This window comes from Panulirus ornatus, chromosome 3 (genome assembly GCF_036320965.1).
Source record: "Panulirus ornatus isolate Po-2019 chromosome 3, ASM3632096v1, whole genome shotgun sequence".
In the NCBI taxonomy this organism is placed as follows: Eukaryota; Metazoa; Arthropoda; class Malacostraca; order Decapoda; family Palinuridae; genus Panulirus; species Panulirus ornatus.
Genome location: NC_092226.1, coordinates 35,107,258 through 35,125,913, shown reverse-complemented (window position 1 = coordinate 35,125,913; position 18,656 = coordinate 35,107,258). Strand labels below are relative to the sequence as shown.

At 42.3% G+C, this 18,656-nt stretch overlaps 1 protein-coding gene across 1 annotated transcript in view; it reads right to left on the bottom strand.

The window, feature by feature from the left end:
• Window positions 1-18,656, bottom strand: part of LOC139759478 (nucleolar pre-ribosomal-associated protein 1) — a 295,642-nt gene that overhangs the window by 236,164 nt on the left and 40,822 nt on the right. Inside the window, exons 3-4 of the mRNA XM_071681655.1 lie at window positions 18,039-18,184; window positions 10,746-10,943 (exon numbers count right to left, since the gene is read on the bottom strand). Of these exons, the coding sequence (XP_071537756.1) occupies window positions 10,746-10,943; window positions 18,039-18,184 (344 nt within the window). The remainder of the gene's footprint in view (window positions 1-10,745; window positions 10,944-18,038; window positions 18,185-18,656) is intronic.

Here is an 18,656-nt window from a genome sequence, read left to right as displayed (position 1 = left end):
CTGGAGACTGAGTGTGAACAAATGGGGCCTTTGTTGTCTTTTCCTAGTGCTACCTCGCACACATGAAGGGGGAGGGGGATGGTATTCCATGTGTGGCGAGGTGGCGATGGGAATGAATAGGGGCAGACAGTGTGAATTGTGTGCATGGGTATATATGTATGTGTCTGTGTGTGTATATATATGTGTACATTGAGATGTATAGGTATGTATATTTGCGTGTGTGTGTGTACATTGTGTATGGGGGTGGGTTGTGCCATTTCTTTCATCTGTTTCCTTGCGCTACCTCGCAAACTCGTGAGACAGCGACAAAGCAAAATAAATAGATAATATATTTTTTTTTTTGCTTTGTCGCTGTCTCCCGCGTTTGCGAGGTAACGCAAGGAAACTGATGAAAGAAATGGCCCAACCCACCCCCATACACATGTATATACATGCGTCCACACACGCAAATATACATACCTACACAGCTTACCATGGTTTACCCCAGACGTTTCACATGCCCTGATTCAATCCACTGACAGCACGTCAACCCCGGTATACCACATCGATCCAATTCACTCTATTCCTTGCCCTCCTTTCACCCTCCTGCATGTTCAGGCCCCGATCACACAAAATCTTTTTCACTCCATCTTTCCACATCCAATTTGGTCTCCCACTTCTCCTCGTTCCCTCCACCTCCGACACATATATCCTCTTGGTCAATCTTTCCTCACTCATTCTCTCCATGTGCCCAAACCATTCCAAAACACCCTCTTCTGCTCTCTCAACCACGCTCTTTTTATTTCCACACATCTCTCTTACCCTTACGTTACTTACTCGATCAAACCACCTCACACCACACATTGTCCTCAAACATCTCATTTCCAGCACATCCATCCTCCTGCACACAACTCTATCCATAGCCCACGCCTTGCAACCATACAACATTGTTGGAACCACTATTCCTTCAAACATACCCATTTTTGCTTTCCGAGATAATGTTCTCGACTTCCACACATTCTTCAAGGCTCCCAGAATTTTCGCCCCCTCAAGTTTGGATGGTATTGCAGTGGAATTTATTAAAAAAGGGGGTGACAGTATTGTTGACTGGTTGGTAAGGTTATTTAATGTATGTATGACTCATGGTGAGGTGCCTGAGGATTGGCGGAATGCTTGCATAGTGCCATTGTACAAAGGCAAAGGGGATAAGAGTGAGTGCTCAAATTACAGAGGTATAAGTTTGTTGAGTATTCCTGGTAAATTATATGGGAGGGTATTGATTGAGAGGGTGAAGGCATGTACAGAGCATCAGATTGGGGAAGAGCAGTGTGGTTTCAGAAGTGGTAGAGGATGTGTGGATCAGGTGTTTGCTTTGAAGAATGTATGTGAGAATTACTTAGAAAAGCAAATGGATTTGTATGTAGCATTTATGGATCTGGAGAAGGCATATGATAGCGTTGATAGAGATGCTCTGTGGAAGGTATTAAGAATATATGGTGTGGGAGGAAAGTTGTTAGAAGCAGTGAAAAGTTTTTATCGAGGATGTAAGGCATGTGTACGTGTAGGAAGAGAGGAAAGTGATTGGTTCTCAGTGAATGTAGGTTTGCGGCAGGGGTGTGTGATGTCTCCATGGTTGTTTAATTTGTTTATGGATAGGGTTGTTAGGGAGGTGAATGCAAGAGTTTTGGAAAGAGGGGCAAGTATGAAGTCTGTTGGGGATGAGAGAGCTTGGGAAGTGAGTCAGTTGTTGTTCGCTGATGATACAGCGCTGGTGGCTGATTCATGTGAGAAACTGCAGAAGCTGGTGACTGAGTTTGGTAAAGTGTGTGAAAGAAGAAAGTTAAGAGTAAATGTGAATAAGAGCAAGGTTATTAGGTACAGTAGGGTTGAGGGTAGAGTCAATTGGGAGGTGAGTTTGAATGGAGAAAAACTGGAGGAAGTGAAGTGTTTTAGATATCTGGGAGTGGATCTGGCAGCGGATGGAACCATGGAAGCGGAAGTGGATCATAGGGTGGGGGAGGGGGCGAAAATTCTGGGAGCCTTGAAGAACGTGTGGAAGTCGAGAACATTATCTCGGAAAGCAAAAATGGGTATGTTTGAAGGAATAGTGGTTCCAACAATGTTGTATGGTTGCGAGGCGTGGGCTATGGATAGAGTTGTGCGCAGGAGGATAGATGTGCTGGAAATGAGATGTTTGAGGACAATGTGTGGTGTGAGGTGGTTTGATCGAGTAAGTAACGTAAGGGTAAGAGAGATGTGTGGAAATAAAAAGAGCGTGGTTGAGAGAGCAGAAGAGGGTGTTTTGAAATGGTTTGGGCACATGGAGAGAATGAGTGAGGAAAGATTGACCAAGAGGATATATGTGTTGGAGGTGGAGGGAACGAGGAGAAGAGGGAGACCAAATTGGAGGTGGAAAGATGGAGTGAAAAAGATTTTGTGTGATCGGGGCCTGAACATGCAGGAGGGTGAAAGGAGGGCAAGGAATAGAGTGAATTGGAGTGATGTGGTATACCGGGTTGACATGCTGCCAGTGGATTGAATCAAGGCATGTGAAGCGTCTGGGGTAAACCATGGAAAGCTGTGTAGGTATGTATATTTGCGTGTGTGGACGTATGTATATACATGTGTATGGGGGTGGGTTGGGCCATTTCTTTCGTCTGTTTCCTTGCGCTACCACGCAAACGCGGGTTAGTGAGAGGACAAGAGCAAGGGAAGGAGTAGCAATACTCCTGAAACAGGAGTTGTGGGAGTATGTGATAGAGTGTAAGAAAGTAAATTCTCGATTAATATGGGTAAAACTGAAAGTTGATGGAGAGAGGTGGGTGATTACTGGTGCATATGCACCTGGGCATGAGAAGAAAGATCAAGAGAGGCAAGTGTTTTGGGAGAAGCTGAATGAGTGTGTTAGTGGTTTTGATGCACGAGACCGGGTTATAGTGATGGGTGATTTGAATGCAAAGGTGAGTAATGTGGCAGTTGAGGGAATAATTGGTATACATGGGGTGTTCAGTGTTGTAAATGGAAATGGTGAAGAGCTTGTAGATTTATGTGCTGAAAAAGGACTGATGATTGGGAATACCTGGTTTAAAAAGCGAGATATACATAAGTATACTTATGTAAGTAGGAGAGATGGCCAGAGAGCGTTATTGGATTACGTGTTAATTGACAGGCGCGCAAAAGAGAGACTTTTGGATGTTAATGTGCTGGGAGGTGCAACTGGAGGGATGTCTGATCATTATCTTGTGGAGGCTAAGGTGAAGATTTGTATGGGTTTTCAGAAAAGAAGAGTGAATGTTGGGGTGAAGAGGGTGGTGAGAGTAAGTGAGCTTGGGAAGGAGACTTGTGTGAGGAAGTACCAGGAGAGACTGAGTACAGAATGGAAAAAGGTGAGAACAAAGGAGGTAAGGGGAGTGGGGGAGGAATGGGATGTATTTAGGGAATCAGTGATGGATTGCACAAAAGATGCTTGTGGCATGAGAAGAGTGGGAGGTGGGTTGATTAGAAAGGGTAGTGAGTGGTGGGATGAAGAAGTAAGAGTATTAGTGAAAGAGAAGAGAGAGGCATTTGGACGATTTTTGCAGGGAAAAAATGAAATTGAGTGGGAGACGTATAAAAGAAAGAGACAGGAGGTCAAGAGAAAGGTGCAAGAGGTGAAAAAAAAAGGGGCAAATGAGAGTTGGGGTGAGAGAGTATCATTAAATTTTAGGGAGAATAAAAAGATGTTCTGGAAGGAGGTAAATAAAGTGCGTAAGACAAGGGAGCAAATGGGAGCTTCAGTGAAGGGCGCAAATGGGGAGGTGATAACAAGTAGTAGTGATGTGAGAAGGAGATGGAGTGAGTATTTTGAAGGTTTGTTGAATGTGTTTGATGATAGAGTGGCAGATATAGGGTGTTTTGGTCGAGGTGGTGTGCAAAGTGCGAGGGTTAGGGAAAATGAGTTGGTAAACAGAGAAGAGGTAGTAAAAGCTTTGCGGAAGATGAAAGCCGGCAAGGCAGCAGGTTTGGATGGTATTGCAGTGGAATTTATTAAAAAAGGGAGTGACTGTATTGTTGACTGGTTGGTAAGGTTATTTAATGTATGTAAGACTCATGGTGAGGTGCCTGAGGATTGGCGGAATGCGTGCATAGTGCCATTGTATAAAGGCAAAGGGGATAAGAGTGAGTGCTCAAATTACAGAGGTATAAGTTTGTTGAGTATTCCTGGCAAATTATATGGGAGGGTATTGATTGAGAGGGTGAAGGCATGTACAGAGCATCAGATTGGGGAAGAGCAGTGTGGTTTCAGAAGTGGTAGAGGATGTGTGGATCAGGTGTTTGCTTTGAAGAATGTATGTGAGAATTACTTAGAAAAGCAAATGGATTTGTATGTAGCATTTATGGATCTGGAGAAGGCATATGATAGAGTTGATAGAGATGCTCTGTGGAAGGTATTAAGAATATATGGTGTGGGAGGCAAGTTGTTAGAAGCAGTGAAAAGTTTTTATCGAGGATGTAAGGCATGTGTACGTGTAGGAAGAGAGGAAAGTGATTGGTTCTCAGTGAATGTAGGTTTGCGGCAGGGGTGTGTGATGTCTCCATGGTTGTTTAATTTGTTTATGGATGGGGTTGTTAGGGAGGTGAATGCAAGAGTTTTGGAAAGAGGGGCAAGTATGAAGTCTGTTGGGGATGAGAGAGCTTGGGAAGTGAGTCAGTTGTTGTTCGCTGATGATACAGCGCTGGTGGCTGATTCATGTGAGAAGCTGCAGAAGCTGGTGACTGAGTTTGGTAAAGTGTGTGAAAGAAGAAAGTTAAGAGTAAATGTGAATAAGAGCAAGGTTATTAGTACAGTAGGGTTGAGGGTCAATTCAATTGGGAGGTGAGTTTGAATGGAGAAAAACTGGAGGAAGTAAAGTGTTTTAGATATCTGGGAGTGGATCTGGCAGCGGATGGAATCATGGAAGCGGAAGTGGATCATAGGGTGGGGGAGGGGGCGAAAATTCTGGGAGCCTTGAAGAATGTGTGGAAGTCGAGAACATTATCTCGGAAAGCAAAAATGGGTATGTTTGAAGGAATAGTGGTTCCAACAATGTTGTATGGTTGTGAGGCGTGGACTATGGATAGAGTTGTGTGCAGGAGGATGGATGTGCTGGAAATGAGATGTTTGAGGACAATGTGTGGTGTGAGGTGGTTTGATCGAGTAAGTAACGTAAGGGTAAGAGAGATGTGTGGAAATAAAAAGAGCGTGGTTGAGAGAGCAGAAGAGGGTGTTTTGAAATGGTTTGGTCACATGGAGAGAATGAGTGAGGAAAGATTGACCAAGAGGATATATGTGTCGGAGGTGGAGGGAACGAGGAGAAGAGGGAGACCAAATTGGAGGTGGAAAGATGGAGTGAAAAAGATTTTGTGTGATCGGGGCCTGAACATGCAGGAGGGTGAAAGGAGGGCAAAGAATAGAGTGAATTGGAGCGATGTGGTATACAGGGGTTGACGTGCTGTCAGTGGATTGAATCAAGGCATGTGAAGCGTCCGGGGTAAACCATGGAAAGCTGTGTAGGTATGTATATTTGCGTGTGTGGACGTGTGTATGTACATGTGTATGGGGAGGGTTGGGCCATTTCTTTCGTCTGTTTCCTTGCGCTACCTCGCAAACGCGGGAGACAGCGACAAAGTATAAAAAAAAAAAAAAAAAAAAAATATATATATATATATATATATATATATATTATCCCTGGGGATAGGGGAGAAAGAATACTTCCCACGTATTCCCTGCGTGTCGTAGAAGGCGACTAAAAGGGAAGGGAGCGGGGGGCTGGAAATCCTCCCCTCTCATTTTTTTTTTTTTTTCCAAAAAAGAAGGAACAGAGAAGGGGGCCAGGTGAGGATATTCCCTCTAAGGACCAGTCCTCTGTTCTTAACGCTACCTCGCTAACGCGGGAAATGGCGAATAGTTTGAAAAAAAAAAAAAAAAAATATATATATATATATATATATGTGTGTGTGTGTGTTGAAATGTATAGGTATGTCACTGTCTCCCATGTTAACGAGGTAGTGCAAGGAAACAGAAAACAATGGCCCAACCCACCCACATACACATGTATATACATACACATCCACACATGCACATATACATACCTATATATTTCAATATATACATATATATATACATACACAGACATATACATATATACACATGTACATAATTCATACTTGCTGCCTTTATTCATTCCCGTCACTACCCCGCCACACAGGAAATGACAACCCCTTCCCCCCGCACGCATGAGAGGTAGAGCTAGGAAAAGACAAAGGCCACATTCGTTCGCACTCAATCTCTAGCTGTCATGTATCATACACTGAAACCACAGCTCCCTTTCCACATCCAGACCCCAAAAACTTTCCATGGTTTACGAAGATGCTTCATATGCCCTTGTTCAATCCAGTGACAGCATGTCCACCCTGGTATGTCAAATCGTTCCAATTCACTCTATTCCTTAGACACCTTTCACCCTCCTGTATATTCAGGCCCCGATCACTCAAAATCTTTTTCAATCCATCCTTCCACCTCCAATTTGGTCTCCCACTTCTCCTCATTCCCTCCACCTCTGACACATATATCCTGTGACACATATATCCTCTTTGTCAATCTTTCCTTACTCATTCTCTCCATGTGACCAAACCATTTCAAAACACCCTCTTCTGCTCTCTCAACAACACCCTTTTTATTACCACACATCTCTCTCACCCTTTCATTACTTACTCGATCAAACCATCTCATACAACATATTGTCCTCAAATATCTCATTTCCAACATACCCACCCTCCTCCACACAACCCTCTCTATAGCCCATGCTTTGCAACCATATAACATTGTTGAAACCACTATTCCTTCAAACATACCCATTTTTGCTTTCAGAGATAATGTTCTCGCCTACCACACATTTCTCAACGCTCCCAGAACTTTCGCCCCCTCCTCCACCCTGTGACTCACTTCCACTTACATGGTTCCATTCGCTGCCAAATCCATTCCCATATATCTAAAACATTTCACTTCCTCCAGTTTTTCTCCATTCAAACTTACCTCCCAATGGGCTTGTCCCTCAACCCTACTGTACCTAGTAACCTTGCTCTTATTCACATTCGCTCTCAGCTTTCCTCTTTCACACACTTAACCAAAATCAGTAACCAGCTTCTGCAGTTTCTCACCCAAGTAAGGCACCAGCACTGTATCATCAGCAAACAACTGACCCACTTCCCAGCCATTTCATCCGCAACAGGCGGCATACTTGCCCCTCTCTTCAAAACTCTTGCATTCACCACCCTAACAACCTCATCCATAAACAAATTAAACAACCATGGAGACATCACGCACCCATGCCGCAAACCGACAATAACAGAGAACCAATCAATTTCCTCTCTTCCTACTCGTACACATGCCTTACATCCTCAATAAAAACTTTTTACTGCTTCTAGCAACTTGCCTCCCAAACCATATACTCTTAATTCCTTCCACAGAGCATCTCTATCAACTATATCATATGCCTTCTCCAGATCCATAAATGCTTCATACAAATCCATTTGTTTTTCTAAGTATTCCTCACATACATTCTTCAAAGCAAACACCTGATCCATACATCCTCTACCACTTTTGAAACCACACCTGCTCTTCCCCAATCTGATGCTCTGCACATGCCTTCATCCTCTTAATCAATACCCATATAATTTCAATAATAAAGAGCTTGTAGATTTATGTGCTGAAAAAGGACTAGTGATTGGGAATACCTGGTTTAAAAAGAGAGATACATAAATATACGTATGTAAGTATGAGAAATGGCCAGAGAGTGTTATTAGATTACGTGTTAATGGATAGGCTTGCAAATGAGAGACTTTTGGATGTTAATGTGCTGAGGTGCAACTGGAGGGATGTCTGGTCATTATCTTGTGGTAGCGAAGGTGAAGATTCGTAGAGGTTTTCAGAAAAGAAGAGAGAATGTTGGGGTGAAGAGAGTGGTGAGAGTAAGTGAGCTTGGGAAGGAGACTTGTGTGAGGAAGTACCAGGAGAGACTGAGTACAGAATGGACAAAGGTGAGAACAAATGATGTAAGAGGAGTGGGTGAGTAATGGAATGTATTTAGGGAAGCAGTGATGGCTTGTGCAAAAGATGCTTGTGGCATGAGAGGCGTGGGAGGTGGGCAGATTAGAAAGGGTCGTGAGAGGTGGGATGAAGAAGTAAGATTATTAGTGAAAGAGAAGAGAGAGGCATTTGGACGATCTTTGCAGGGAAATAATGCAAATGAGTGGGAGATGTATAAAAGAAAGAGGCAAGAGGTCAAGAGAAAGGTGCAAGAGGTGAAAAAGAGGGCAAATGAGAGTTGGGGTGAGAGAGTATCATTAAAATTTAGGGAGAATAAAAAGATATTTTGGAAAGAGGTAAATAAAGTGCATAGGACAAGGGAACAAATATGAACTTCAGTGAAGGGGATTAATGGGGAGGTGATAACAAGTAGTTGTGATGTGAGAAGGAGATGGAGAGAGTATTTTGAAGATTTGTTGAATGTGTTTGATGATAGAGTGGCAGATATAGGGTGTTTTGGTCGAGGTGGTGTGCAAAGTGAGAGGGTTAGGGAAAATGATTTGGTAAACAGAGAAGAGGTAGTGAAAGCTTTGAGGAAGATGAAAGCCGGCAAGGCAGTAGGTTTGGATGGTACTGCAGTGGAATTTATCTAAAAAGGGGGTGACTGTATGGTTGACTGGTTGGTAAGGTTATTTCATGTATGTATGACTCATGGTGAGGTGCCTGATGATTGGCAGAATGCTTGCATAGTATCATTGTACAAAGGCATAGGGAATGAAAGTGAGTGCTCAAATTACAGAGGTATAAGTTTGTTGAGTATTCCTGGGAAATTATATGGGAGGGTATTGATTGAGAGGGTGAAGGCATGTACAGAGCATCAGATTGGGGAAGAGCAGTGTGGTGTCAGAAGTGGTAGAGAATGGGTGGATCAGGTGTTTGCTTTGAAAATGTATGTGAGAAATACTTAGAAAAGCAAATGAATTTGTATGTAGCATTTATGGATCTGGAGAAGGCATATGATGGAGTTAATAGAATTGCTCTGTGGAAGGTACTAAGAATATATGGTGTGGGAGGCAAGTTGTTAGAAGCAGTGAAAAGTTTTTATTAAGGATGTAAGGCATGTGTACGTGTAGGAAGAGTGGAAAGTGATTGGTTCTCAATGAATGTTGGTTTGTGGCAGGGATGCGTGATGTCTCCATGGTTGTTTAATTTGTTTATGGATGGGGTTGTTAGGGAGGTGAATGCAAGAGTTTTGGAAAGAGGGGCAAGTATGCAGTCTGTTGTGGATGAGAGAGCTTGGGAAGTGAGTCAGTTGTTGTTCGCTGATGATTTAGCGCTAGTGGCTGGTTCGGGTGAGAAACTGCAGAAGCTGGTGACTGAGTTTGGTAAAGTGTGTGAAAGAAGAAAGCTGAGAGTAAATGTGAATAAGAGCAAGGTTATTAGGTACAGTAGGGTTGAAGGACAAGTCAATTGGGAGGTAAGTTTGAATGGAGAAAAACCAGAGGAAGTGAAGTGTTTTAGATATCTGGGAGTGGATTTGGCAGCGGATGGAATCATGGAAGCAGAAGTGAATTATAGGGTGGGGGAGGGGGTGAAAGTTCTGGGAGCGTTGAAGAATGTGTGGAACGTTATCTTGGAAAGCAAAAATGGGTATGTTTGAAGGAATAGTGGTTCCAACAATGTTATATGTTTGCAAGGCGTGGGCTATAGACAGAGTTTATCAAAGGAGGGTGGATGTGCTGGAAATGAGATGCATGAGGACAATATGTGGTGTGAGGTGGTTTGATCGAGTAAGTAATGAAAGGGTAAGAGAGATGTGTGGAAATAAAAAGAGTGTGGTTGAGAGAGCAGAAGAGGGTGTTTTGAAATGGTTTGGTCACATGGAGAGAATGAGTGAGGAAACATTGACAAAGAGGATATATGTGTCAGAGGTGGAGGGAACGAGAAGTGGGCGACCAAATTGGAGGTGGAAAGATGGAGTGAAAAAGCTTTTGAGTGATCAGGGCCTGAACATGCAGGAGGGTCAAAGGCGCGCAAGGAATAGAGTGAATTGGAACGGTGTGGTATACCGGGGTCGACGTGCTGTAAATAGATTGAACCAGGGCATGTGAAGCGTCTGGGGTAAACCATGGAAAGGTTTGTTGGGCCTGGATTTGGAAAGGGAACTGTGGTTTCGGTGCATTATACATGACAGCTAGAGACTGAGTGTGAATGAATGTGGCCTTTGTTGGTTTTTTCCTAGCGCTACTTCACGCACAAGCGGGGGTAGGGGGTTGCTATTTCATGTGTGGCAGGGTGGCGAAGGGAATGAATAAGGAGAGACAGTATGAATTATGCACATGTGTATATATGTATATGTCTGTATGCGTATATATATGTATACGTTGAGATGAATAGGTATATGTGTGTATGTAGACATGTATGTATATACATGTGTATGTGGGTGGGTTGGGACATTCTTTCGTCTGTTTCCTTGTGCTACCTTGCTAACGCGGGAGACAGTGACAAAGTAATATAAATAAAATACATGTATGTGGAATGAGCTGGCAAGACTTGCATTTGGGCATATGTTTATATAAGGGGTTCCCTTAGGGATCAATTCCTGTTTTCTGGCAGTTTCTGTGGTCTGGCAATGGCCAGGTCTCAAGGTTGCCAGAATAAAGAGGTACAACCTATATATAACTATAAGCTATTCTCTGGAGATTTAACATATATTTACCTTTTTTCTGAAGAAACTGCTTCATGACATGTGAGTCCTCTGAATTAAGAAATGCCAAAAACAAATAAACGCAATTGGTACGAACATCTCGTACCTCCTTCAAATTCCGACGATGCAAAATATGGGAGAAATTGATCTCCTCCCATTCAATAGTCATCAGTAATTCATTAGCAGCATCTCCTCCTACCATTACCATTCCTGTAAGTAAAATGTACTATCATTATATAGATATTTTCATGAAAAAAAATCAAGCAAAAATTTACATTTCTCTCTTACAAAGTTTCATCCCTCAAGAATGAGATACTTTTTCTGGAAAATACAATTTAGGACTATGTTTGCTGCAATTATGTCTTACAAGTTCCCCTGCAGCTTTCAGCAATTGCCAACAAGCTGACATCACCAACCACTCCCATACCAACTGCCTGGAATTCATAATACTTTCTCAGTAGTCATCATACAATGTGCTGCTTCCCTTCTCATGCTGTAAAGGTGGCTTTTCATTTATTATTATCATTATCATATTTAATCGGTGCTTCCTGCATTAGTGAGGTAGTGCCAGGAAACAGATGAAGAATGGCCAATCCACTCATATAACATACATACACATAAATGCCCATAGAGGCACATATACATTTTTTTTTTTTTTTTTTTTTTATACTTTGTCGCTGTCTCCCGCGTTTGCGAGGTAGCGCAAGGAAACAGACGAAAGAAATGGCCCAACCCCCCCCCCCATACACATGTACATACGTCCACACACGCAAATATACATACCTACACAGCTTTCCATGGTTTACCCCAGACGCTTCACATGCCTTGATTCAATCCACTGACAGCACGTCAACCCCTGTATACCACATCGCTCCAATTCACTCTATTCCTTGCCCTCCTTTCACCCTCCTGCATGTTCAGGCCCCGATCACACAAAATCTTTTTCACTCCATCTTTCCACCTCCAATTTGGTCTCCCTCTTCTCCTCGTTCCCTCCACCTCCGACACATATATCCTCTTGGTCAATCTTTCCTCACTCATTCTCTCCATGTGCCCAAACCATTTCAAAACACCCTCTTCTGCTCTCTCAACCACGCTCTTTTTATTTCCACACATCTCTCTTACCCTTACGTTACTCACTCGATCAAACCACCTCACACCACACATTGTCCTCAAACATCTCATTTCCAGCACATCCCTCCTCCTGCGCACATCTCTATCCATAGCCCACGCCTCGCAACCATACAACATTGTTGGAACCACTATTCCTTCAAACATACCCATTTTTGCTTTCCGAGATAATGTTCTCGACTTCCACACATTTTTCAAGGCTCCCAAAATTTTCGCCCCCTCCCCCACCCTATGATCCACTTCCGCTTCCATGGTTCCATCCGCTGACAGATCCACTCCCAGATATCTAAAACACTTCACTTCCTCCAGTTTTTCTCCATTCAAACTCACCTCCCAATTGACTTGACCCTCACCCCTACTGTACCTAATAACCTTGCTCTTATTCACATTTACTCTTAACTTTCTTCTTCCACACACTTTACCAAACTCAGTCACCAGTCACATATACATACATATATATATATATCTTTCTTTTCTTTCAAACTATTCGCCATTTCCCGCATTAGCGAGGTAGCGTTGAGAACAGAGGACTGGGCCTTTGAGGGAATACCCTCACCTGGCCCAATTCTCTGTTCCTTCTTTTGGAAAATTAAAAAAAAAACGAGAGGGGAGGATTTCCAGCCCCCCGCTCCCTCCCCTTTTAGTCGCCTTCTACGACACGCAGGGAATACGTGGGAAGTACTCTTAATCCCCTATCCCCAGGGATATATATATATATATATATATATATATATATATATATATATATATATATATATATATATATATATATATATATATATCATAATAATATATATATATATATATATATATAATATTTTTTTCATACTATTTGCCATTTCCCACGTTAGCGAGGTAGCATTAAGAACAGAGAACTGGGCCTTAGAGGGAATATCCTCACCTGACCCCCTTCTCTGTTCTTACTTTTGGAAAATTAAAAAAAAACGAGAGGAGAAGATTTCCAGCCACCCGCTCCCTCCCCTTTTAGTCGCCTTTTACGACACGCAGGGAATACGTGGGAAGTATTCTTTCTCCCCTATCCCCAGGGATTATATATATATATATATATATATATATATATATATATATATATATATATATATATATATATATATATATATATCCCTGGGGATAGGGGATTAAGAGTACTTCCCACGTATTCCCTGCGTGTCGTAGAAGGCGACTAAAAGGGGAGGGAGCGGGGGGCTGGAAATCCTCCCCTCTCGGGTTTTTTTTTTTTTTTTAATTTTCCAAAAGAAGGAACAGAGAATTGGGCCAGGTGAGGGTATTCCCTCAAAGGCCCAGTCCTCTGTTCTTAACGCTACCTCGCTAATGCGGGAAATGGCGAATAGTTTGAAAGAAAAAAAAGAAATATATATATATATATATATATATATATATATATATATATATATATATATATATATATATATATATATATTTTTTTTTTTTTTTTTATACTTTGTCGCTGTCTCCCGCGTTTGCGAGGTAGCGCAAGGAAACAGACGAAAGAAATGGCCCAACCCCCCCCCATACACATGTATATACACACGTCCACACACGCAAATATACATACCTACACAGCTTTCCATGGTTTACCCCAGACGCTTCACATGCCTTGCTTCAATCCACTGACAGCACGTCAACCCCTGTATACCACATGACTCCAATTCACTCTATTTCTTGCCCTCCTTTCACCCTCCTGCATGTTCAGGCCCCGATCACACAAAATCTTTTTCACTCCATCTTTCCACCTCCAATTTGGTCTCCCTCTTCTCCTCGTTCCCTCCACCTCCGACACATATATCCTCTTGGTCAATCTCTCCTCACTCATTCTCTCCATGTGCCCAAACCATTTCAAAACACCCTCTTCTGCTCTCTCAACCACGCTCTTTTTATTTCCACACATCTCTCTCACCCTTACGTTACTTACTCGATCAAACCACCTCACACCACACATTGTCCTCAAACATCTCATTTCCAGCACATCCATCCTCCTGCGCACATCTCTATCCATAGCCCACGCCTCGCAGCCATACAACATTGTTGGAACCACTATTCCCTCAAACATACCCATTTTTGCTTTCCGAGATAATGTTCTCGACTTCCACACATTTTTCAAGGCTCCCAAAATTTTCGCCCCCTCCCCCACCCTATGATCCACTTCCGCTTCCATGGTTCCATCCGCTGACAGATCCACTCCCAGATATCTAAAACACTTCACTTCCTCCAGTTTTTCTCCATTCAAACTCACCTCCCAATTGACTTGACCCTCACCCCTACTGTACCTAATAACCTTGCTCTTATTCACATTTACTCTCAACTTTCTTCTTCCACACACTTTACCAAACTCAGTCACCAGCTTCTGCAGTTTCTCACATGAATCAGCCACCAGCGCTGTATCATCAGCGAACAACAACTGACTCACTTCCCAAGCTCTCTCATCCCCAACAGACTTCATACTTGCCCCTCTTTCCAGGACTCTTGCATTTACCTCCCTTACAACCCCATCCATAAACAAATTAAACAACCATGGAGACATCACACACCCCTGCCGCAAACCTACATTCACTGAGAACCAATCACTTTCCTCTCTTCCTACACGTACACATGCCTTACATCCTCGATAAAAACTTTTCACTGCTTCTAACAACTTGCCTCCCACACCATATATTCTTAATACCTTCCACAGAGCATCTCTATCAACTCTATCATATGCCTTCTCCAGATCCATAAATGCTACATACAAATCCATTTGCTTTTCTAAGTATTTCTCACATACATTCTTCAAAGCAAACACCTGATCCACACATCCTCTACCACTTCTGAAACCGCACTGCTCTTCCCCAATCTGATGCTCTGTACATGCCTTCACCCTCTCAATCAATACCCTCCCATATAATTTACCAGGAATACTCAACAAACTTATACCTCTGTAATTTGAGCACTCACTCTTATCCCCTTTGCCTTTGTACAATGGCACTATGCACGCATTCCGCCAATCCTCAGGCACCTCACCATGAGTCATACATACATTAAATAACCTTACCAACCAGTCAACAATACAGTCACCCCCTTTCTTAATAAATTCCACTGCAATACCATCCAAACCTGCTGCCTTGCCGGCTTTCATCTTCCGCAAAGCTTTTACTACCTCTTCTCTGTTTACCAAATCATTTTCCCTATATATATATATATATATATTTTTTTTTTTTTTTTATACTTTGTCGCTGTCTCCCACGTTTGCGAGGTAGCGCAAGGAAACAGACGAAAGAAATGGCCCAACCCCCCCCCCCATACACATGTATATACATACATCCACACACGCAAATATACATACCTACACAGCTTTCCATGGTTTACCCCAGACGCTTCACATGCCTTGATTCAATCCACTGACAGCACGTCAACCCCGGTATACCACATTGCTCCAAATCACTCTATTCCTTGCCCTCCTTTCACCCTCCTGCATGTTCAGGCCCCGATCACACAAAATCTTTTTCACTCCATCTTTCCACCTCCAATTTGGTCTCCCTCTTCTCCTCGTTCCCTCCACCTCCGACACATATATCCTCTTGGTCAATCTTTCCTCACTCATTCTCTCCATGTGTCCAAACCACTTCAAAACACCCTCTTCTGCTTTCTCAACCACGCTCTTACATACATTAAATAACCTTACCAACCAGTCAACAATACAGTCACCCCCTTTTTTAATAAATTCCACCGCAATACCATCCAAACCCGCTGCCTTGCCGGCTTTCATCTTCCGCAAAGCTTTTACTACCTCTTCTCTCTTTACCAAATCATTTTCACTAACCCTCCCACTCTGCACACCTCTTTGACCAAAACACCCTATATCTGCCACTCTATCATCAAACACATTCAACAAACCTTCAAAATACTCACTCCATCTCCATCTCACACCACCACTACTTGTTATCACCTCCCCATTTGCCCCATTCACTCATGTTCCCATTTGCTCCCTTGTCTTACGCACTTTATTTCCCTCCTTCCAAAACATCTTTTTATTCACCCTAAAATTTAATGATACTCTCTCACCCCAACTCTCATTTGCCCTCTTTTTCACCTCTTGCACCTTTCTCTTGACCTCCTGCCTCTTTCTTTTATACGTCTCCCAGTCATTTGCATTATTTCCCTGCAAAAATCGTCCAAATGCCTCTCTCTTCTCTTTCACTAACAATCTTACTTCTTCATCCCACCACTCTGCCCTTTCTAATTAACCCACCTCCCACACTTCTCATGCCACAGGTATCTTTTGCGCAATCCATCACTGATTCCCTAAATACATCCCATTCCTCCCCCACTCCCCTTACCTCCTTTGTTCTCACCTTTTTCCATTCTGTACTCAGTCTCTCCTGGTACTTCCTCACACAAGTCTCCTTCCCAAGCTCACTTACTCTCACCACTCTCTTCACCCCAACATTCTCTCTTCTTTTCTGAAAACCTCTACAAATCTTCACCTTCGCCTCCACAAGATAATGATCAGACATCCCTCCAGTTGCACCTCTCAGCATGTTAACATCCAAAAGTCTCTCTTTCGTGTGCCTATCAATTAACATGTAATTTAATAACGCTCTCTGGCCATCTCTCCTACTTACATATGTATACTTATGTATATCTCTCTTTTTAAACCAGGTATTCCCAATCACAAGTCCTTTTTCAGCACATGAATCTACAAGCTCTTCACCATTTCCATTTACAACACTGAATACCCTATGTACACCAATCATTCCCTCAACAGCCACATTACTCATCTTTGCATTCAAATCACCCATCACTATAACTCGGTCTCGTGAATTAACACTACTAACATACTCACTCAGCTGCTCCCACAACACTTGCCTCTCATGATCTTTCTTCTCATGCCCAGGTGCATATGCACCAATAATCGTCCATCTCTCTCCATCCACTTTCAGTTTTACCCATATCAATCTAGAATTTACTTTCTTACACTCTATCACATACTCTCACCACTCCTGGGGACAGGGGAGAAAGAATACTTCCCATGTATTCCCTGCGTGTCGTAGAAGGCGAATAAAAGATGGACTAGAGAAGGGGGTCAAGCGAGGATATTCCCTCTAAGGCTCAGTCATTTGTTCTTCACACTACCTCAGTTATGCAGGAAATGGTGAATATGTATGAAAATATATCACGTTAATGGGATGGCATTGATTAGGGCCTCAACTGCCTGTGCCATCTCAGCTTTTATAAAAAAAAAATAGAGAGGAGACTTGATTGGAGAGAGAAGGGTGGAATGAAAATTATTTTGAATGCTCAGGATCTGAACACGTAGGAGAGTGTAAGGCACTGATAGGAGAGATTAAACTGCAGTAATGTCCTGTCTACTGACTGAACCAGGGCCAATGAAGCAGCCAAGGAAAACCATGGAAAGGTCTATGGGGGTCTGGCTGTGGGTGCTTTTGGCGCATTATAAATGACAGATAGAGAATGAATGTAAGTAAACAAGGTCTTTTCTTCATCTGTTCCTGGCACTTCCTCACTAAAATGGGATAAGGCAATCAAGTTTGAAAAAAAAAAGATAAATTACATCTCTGAAGACCAGCAGCAAAGGCCCTAGGGTGAAAATACCATAAGAAGATGAAAGCAATGATCCAGAGGTCAACAACCTACAAGTGTAAGCAAATGAGTGATGGGGGCTGCAATCTAAGAAGAGCCACTTAGATGTACCAAAATGTCACAGCCTTAAGTGATTGTTGTATGTTTGGTGGGTTCTTATGCAAAAGCCTATTTAACATCATGGTGGCTTAAAAGGGTGAGATCATGCTAGTTATACATATTTCTAGTACGAAATGATGTTTTAATCCTATATAAGCTTGTTTTCTCTCATGCTCATAGGGTTCTGTTCATAAGTCAGAACTGGTAAACAGGGTTCTGTTCATAAGTGAAAAGAACTGAGTACTGGTAAATAAACCAATTTTATATCACAAATTAGTAATCATGAATACTGGTTCATTCATTGGATCTAATGAAAAGTTATATTCAAATGGAAAGTCACTTTGTGACAGTGAAGATATAAGCACTAAAATTATCACAGCCAGTGATGTTCCTTTGAAAAAATACAGTATCCAGAACACAAGCCACATTCTCTAGCATAAGCCCACTAAATCAACCACTCATCTACATTATATTTACCTGTTAGACAGGAAAGCACAGCTTTGATAGACCTGTTATTGTTGTGTGGAGTCAAGAGCTTATACACGAGACTATAATGTTTGTGCAGTATCTCTTGGGTAATGTGAAGACCAACATGCCTGAACTCACTCAAGTCTCCAGCAATACTGCAGAAAAAAAAAGAGAATAAGTGGGAGCACAGAAATATAGCTTACAACAGCATATATGTATATGTATGTACATATATATCTAAATGCAAGTTTTGAAATTTGAAAAACCTTTCATTGCCAAGGCAGTCCCATGAGCGTGTGAAATATTCTCAAAAAATATCTTGGTTAGGATTTTCTAACCTTCTGTATTTCTGGTGGGAACACTGGCTTTCCTCACTTAATTCCATTTTTCAAGTCAGACAGAGGATGCTGGCTCATTTCAAGCTAATCTCTGCAGATCTATGTTAGCACTTTCTAAACCCATGTTTTTCAGGTGGGAACACTGGCTATCCTTAATTTTTACCATTTTTCCAATTAGATGGTAGCTGCTTGCTCATTTCAAGCTTGTTCTCAGCATATTAGAGACCACCAATGAGAATTTACTGACTCACAGGCCCCTGGCCACAGGTATTCAAAGGTCCTGGGTGTC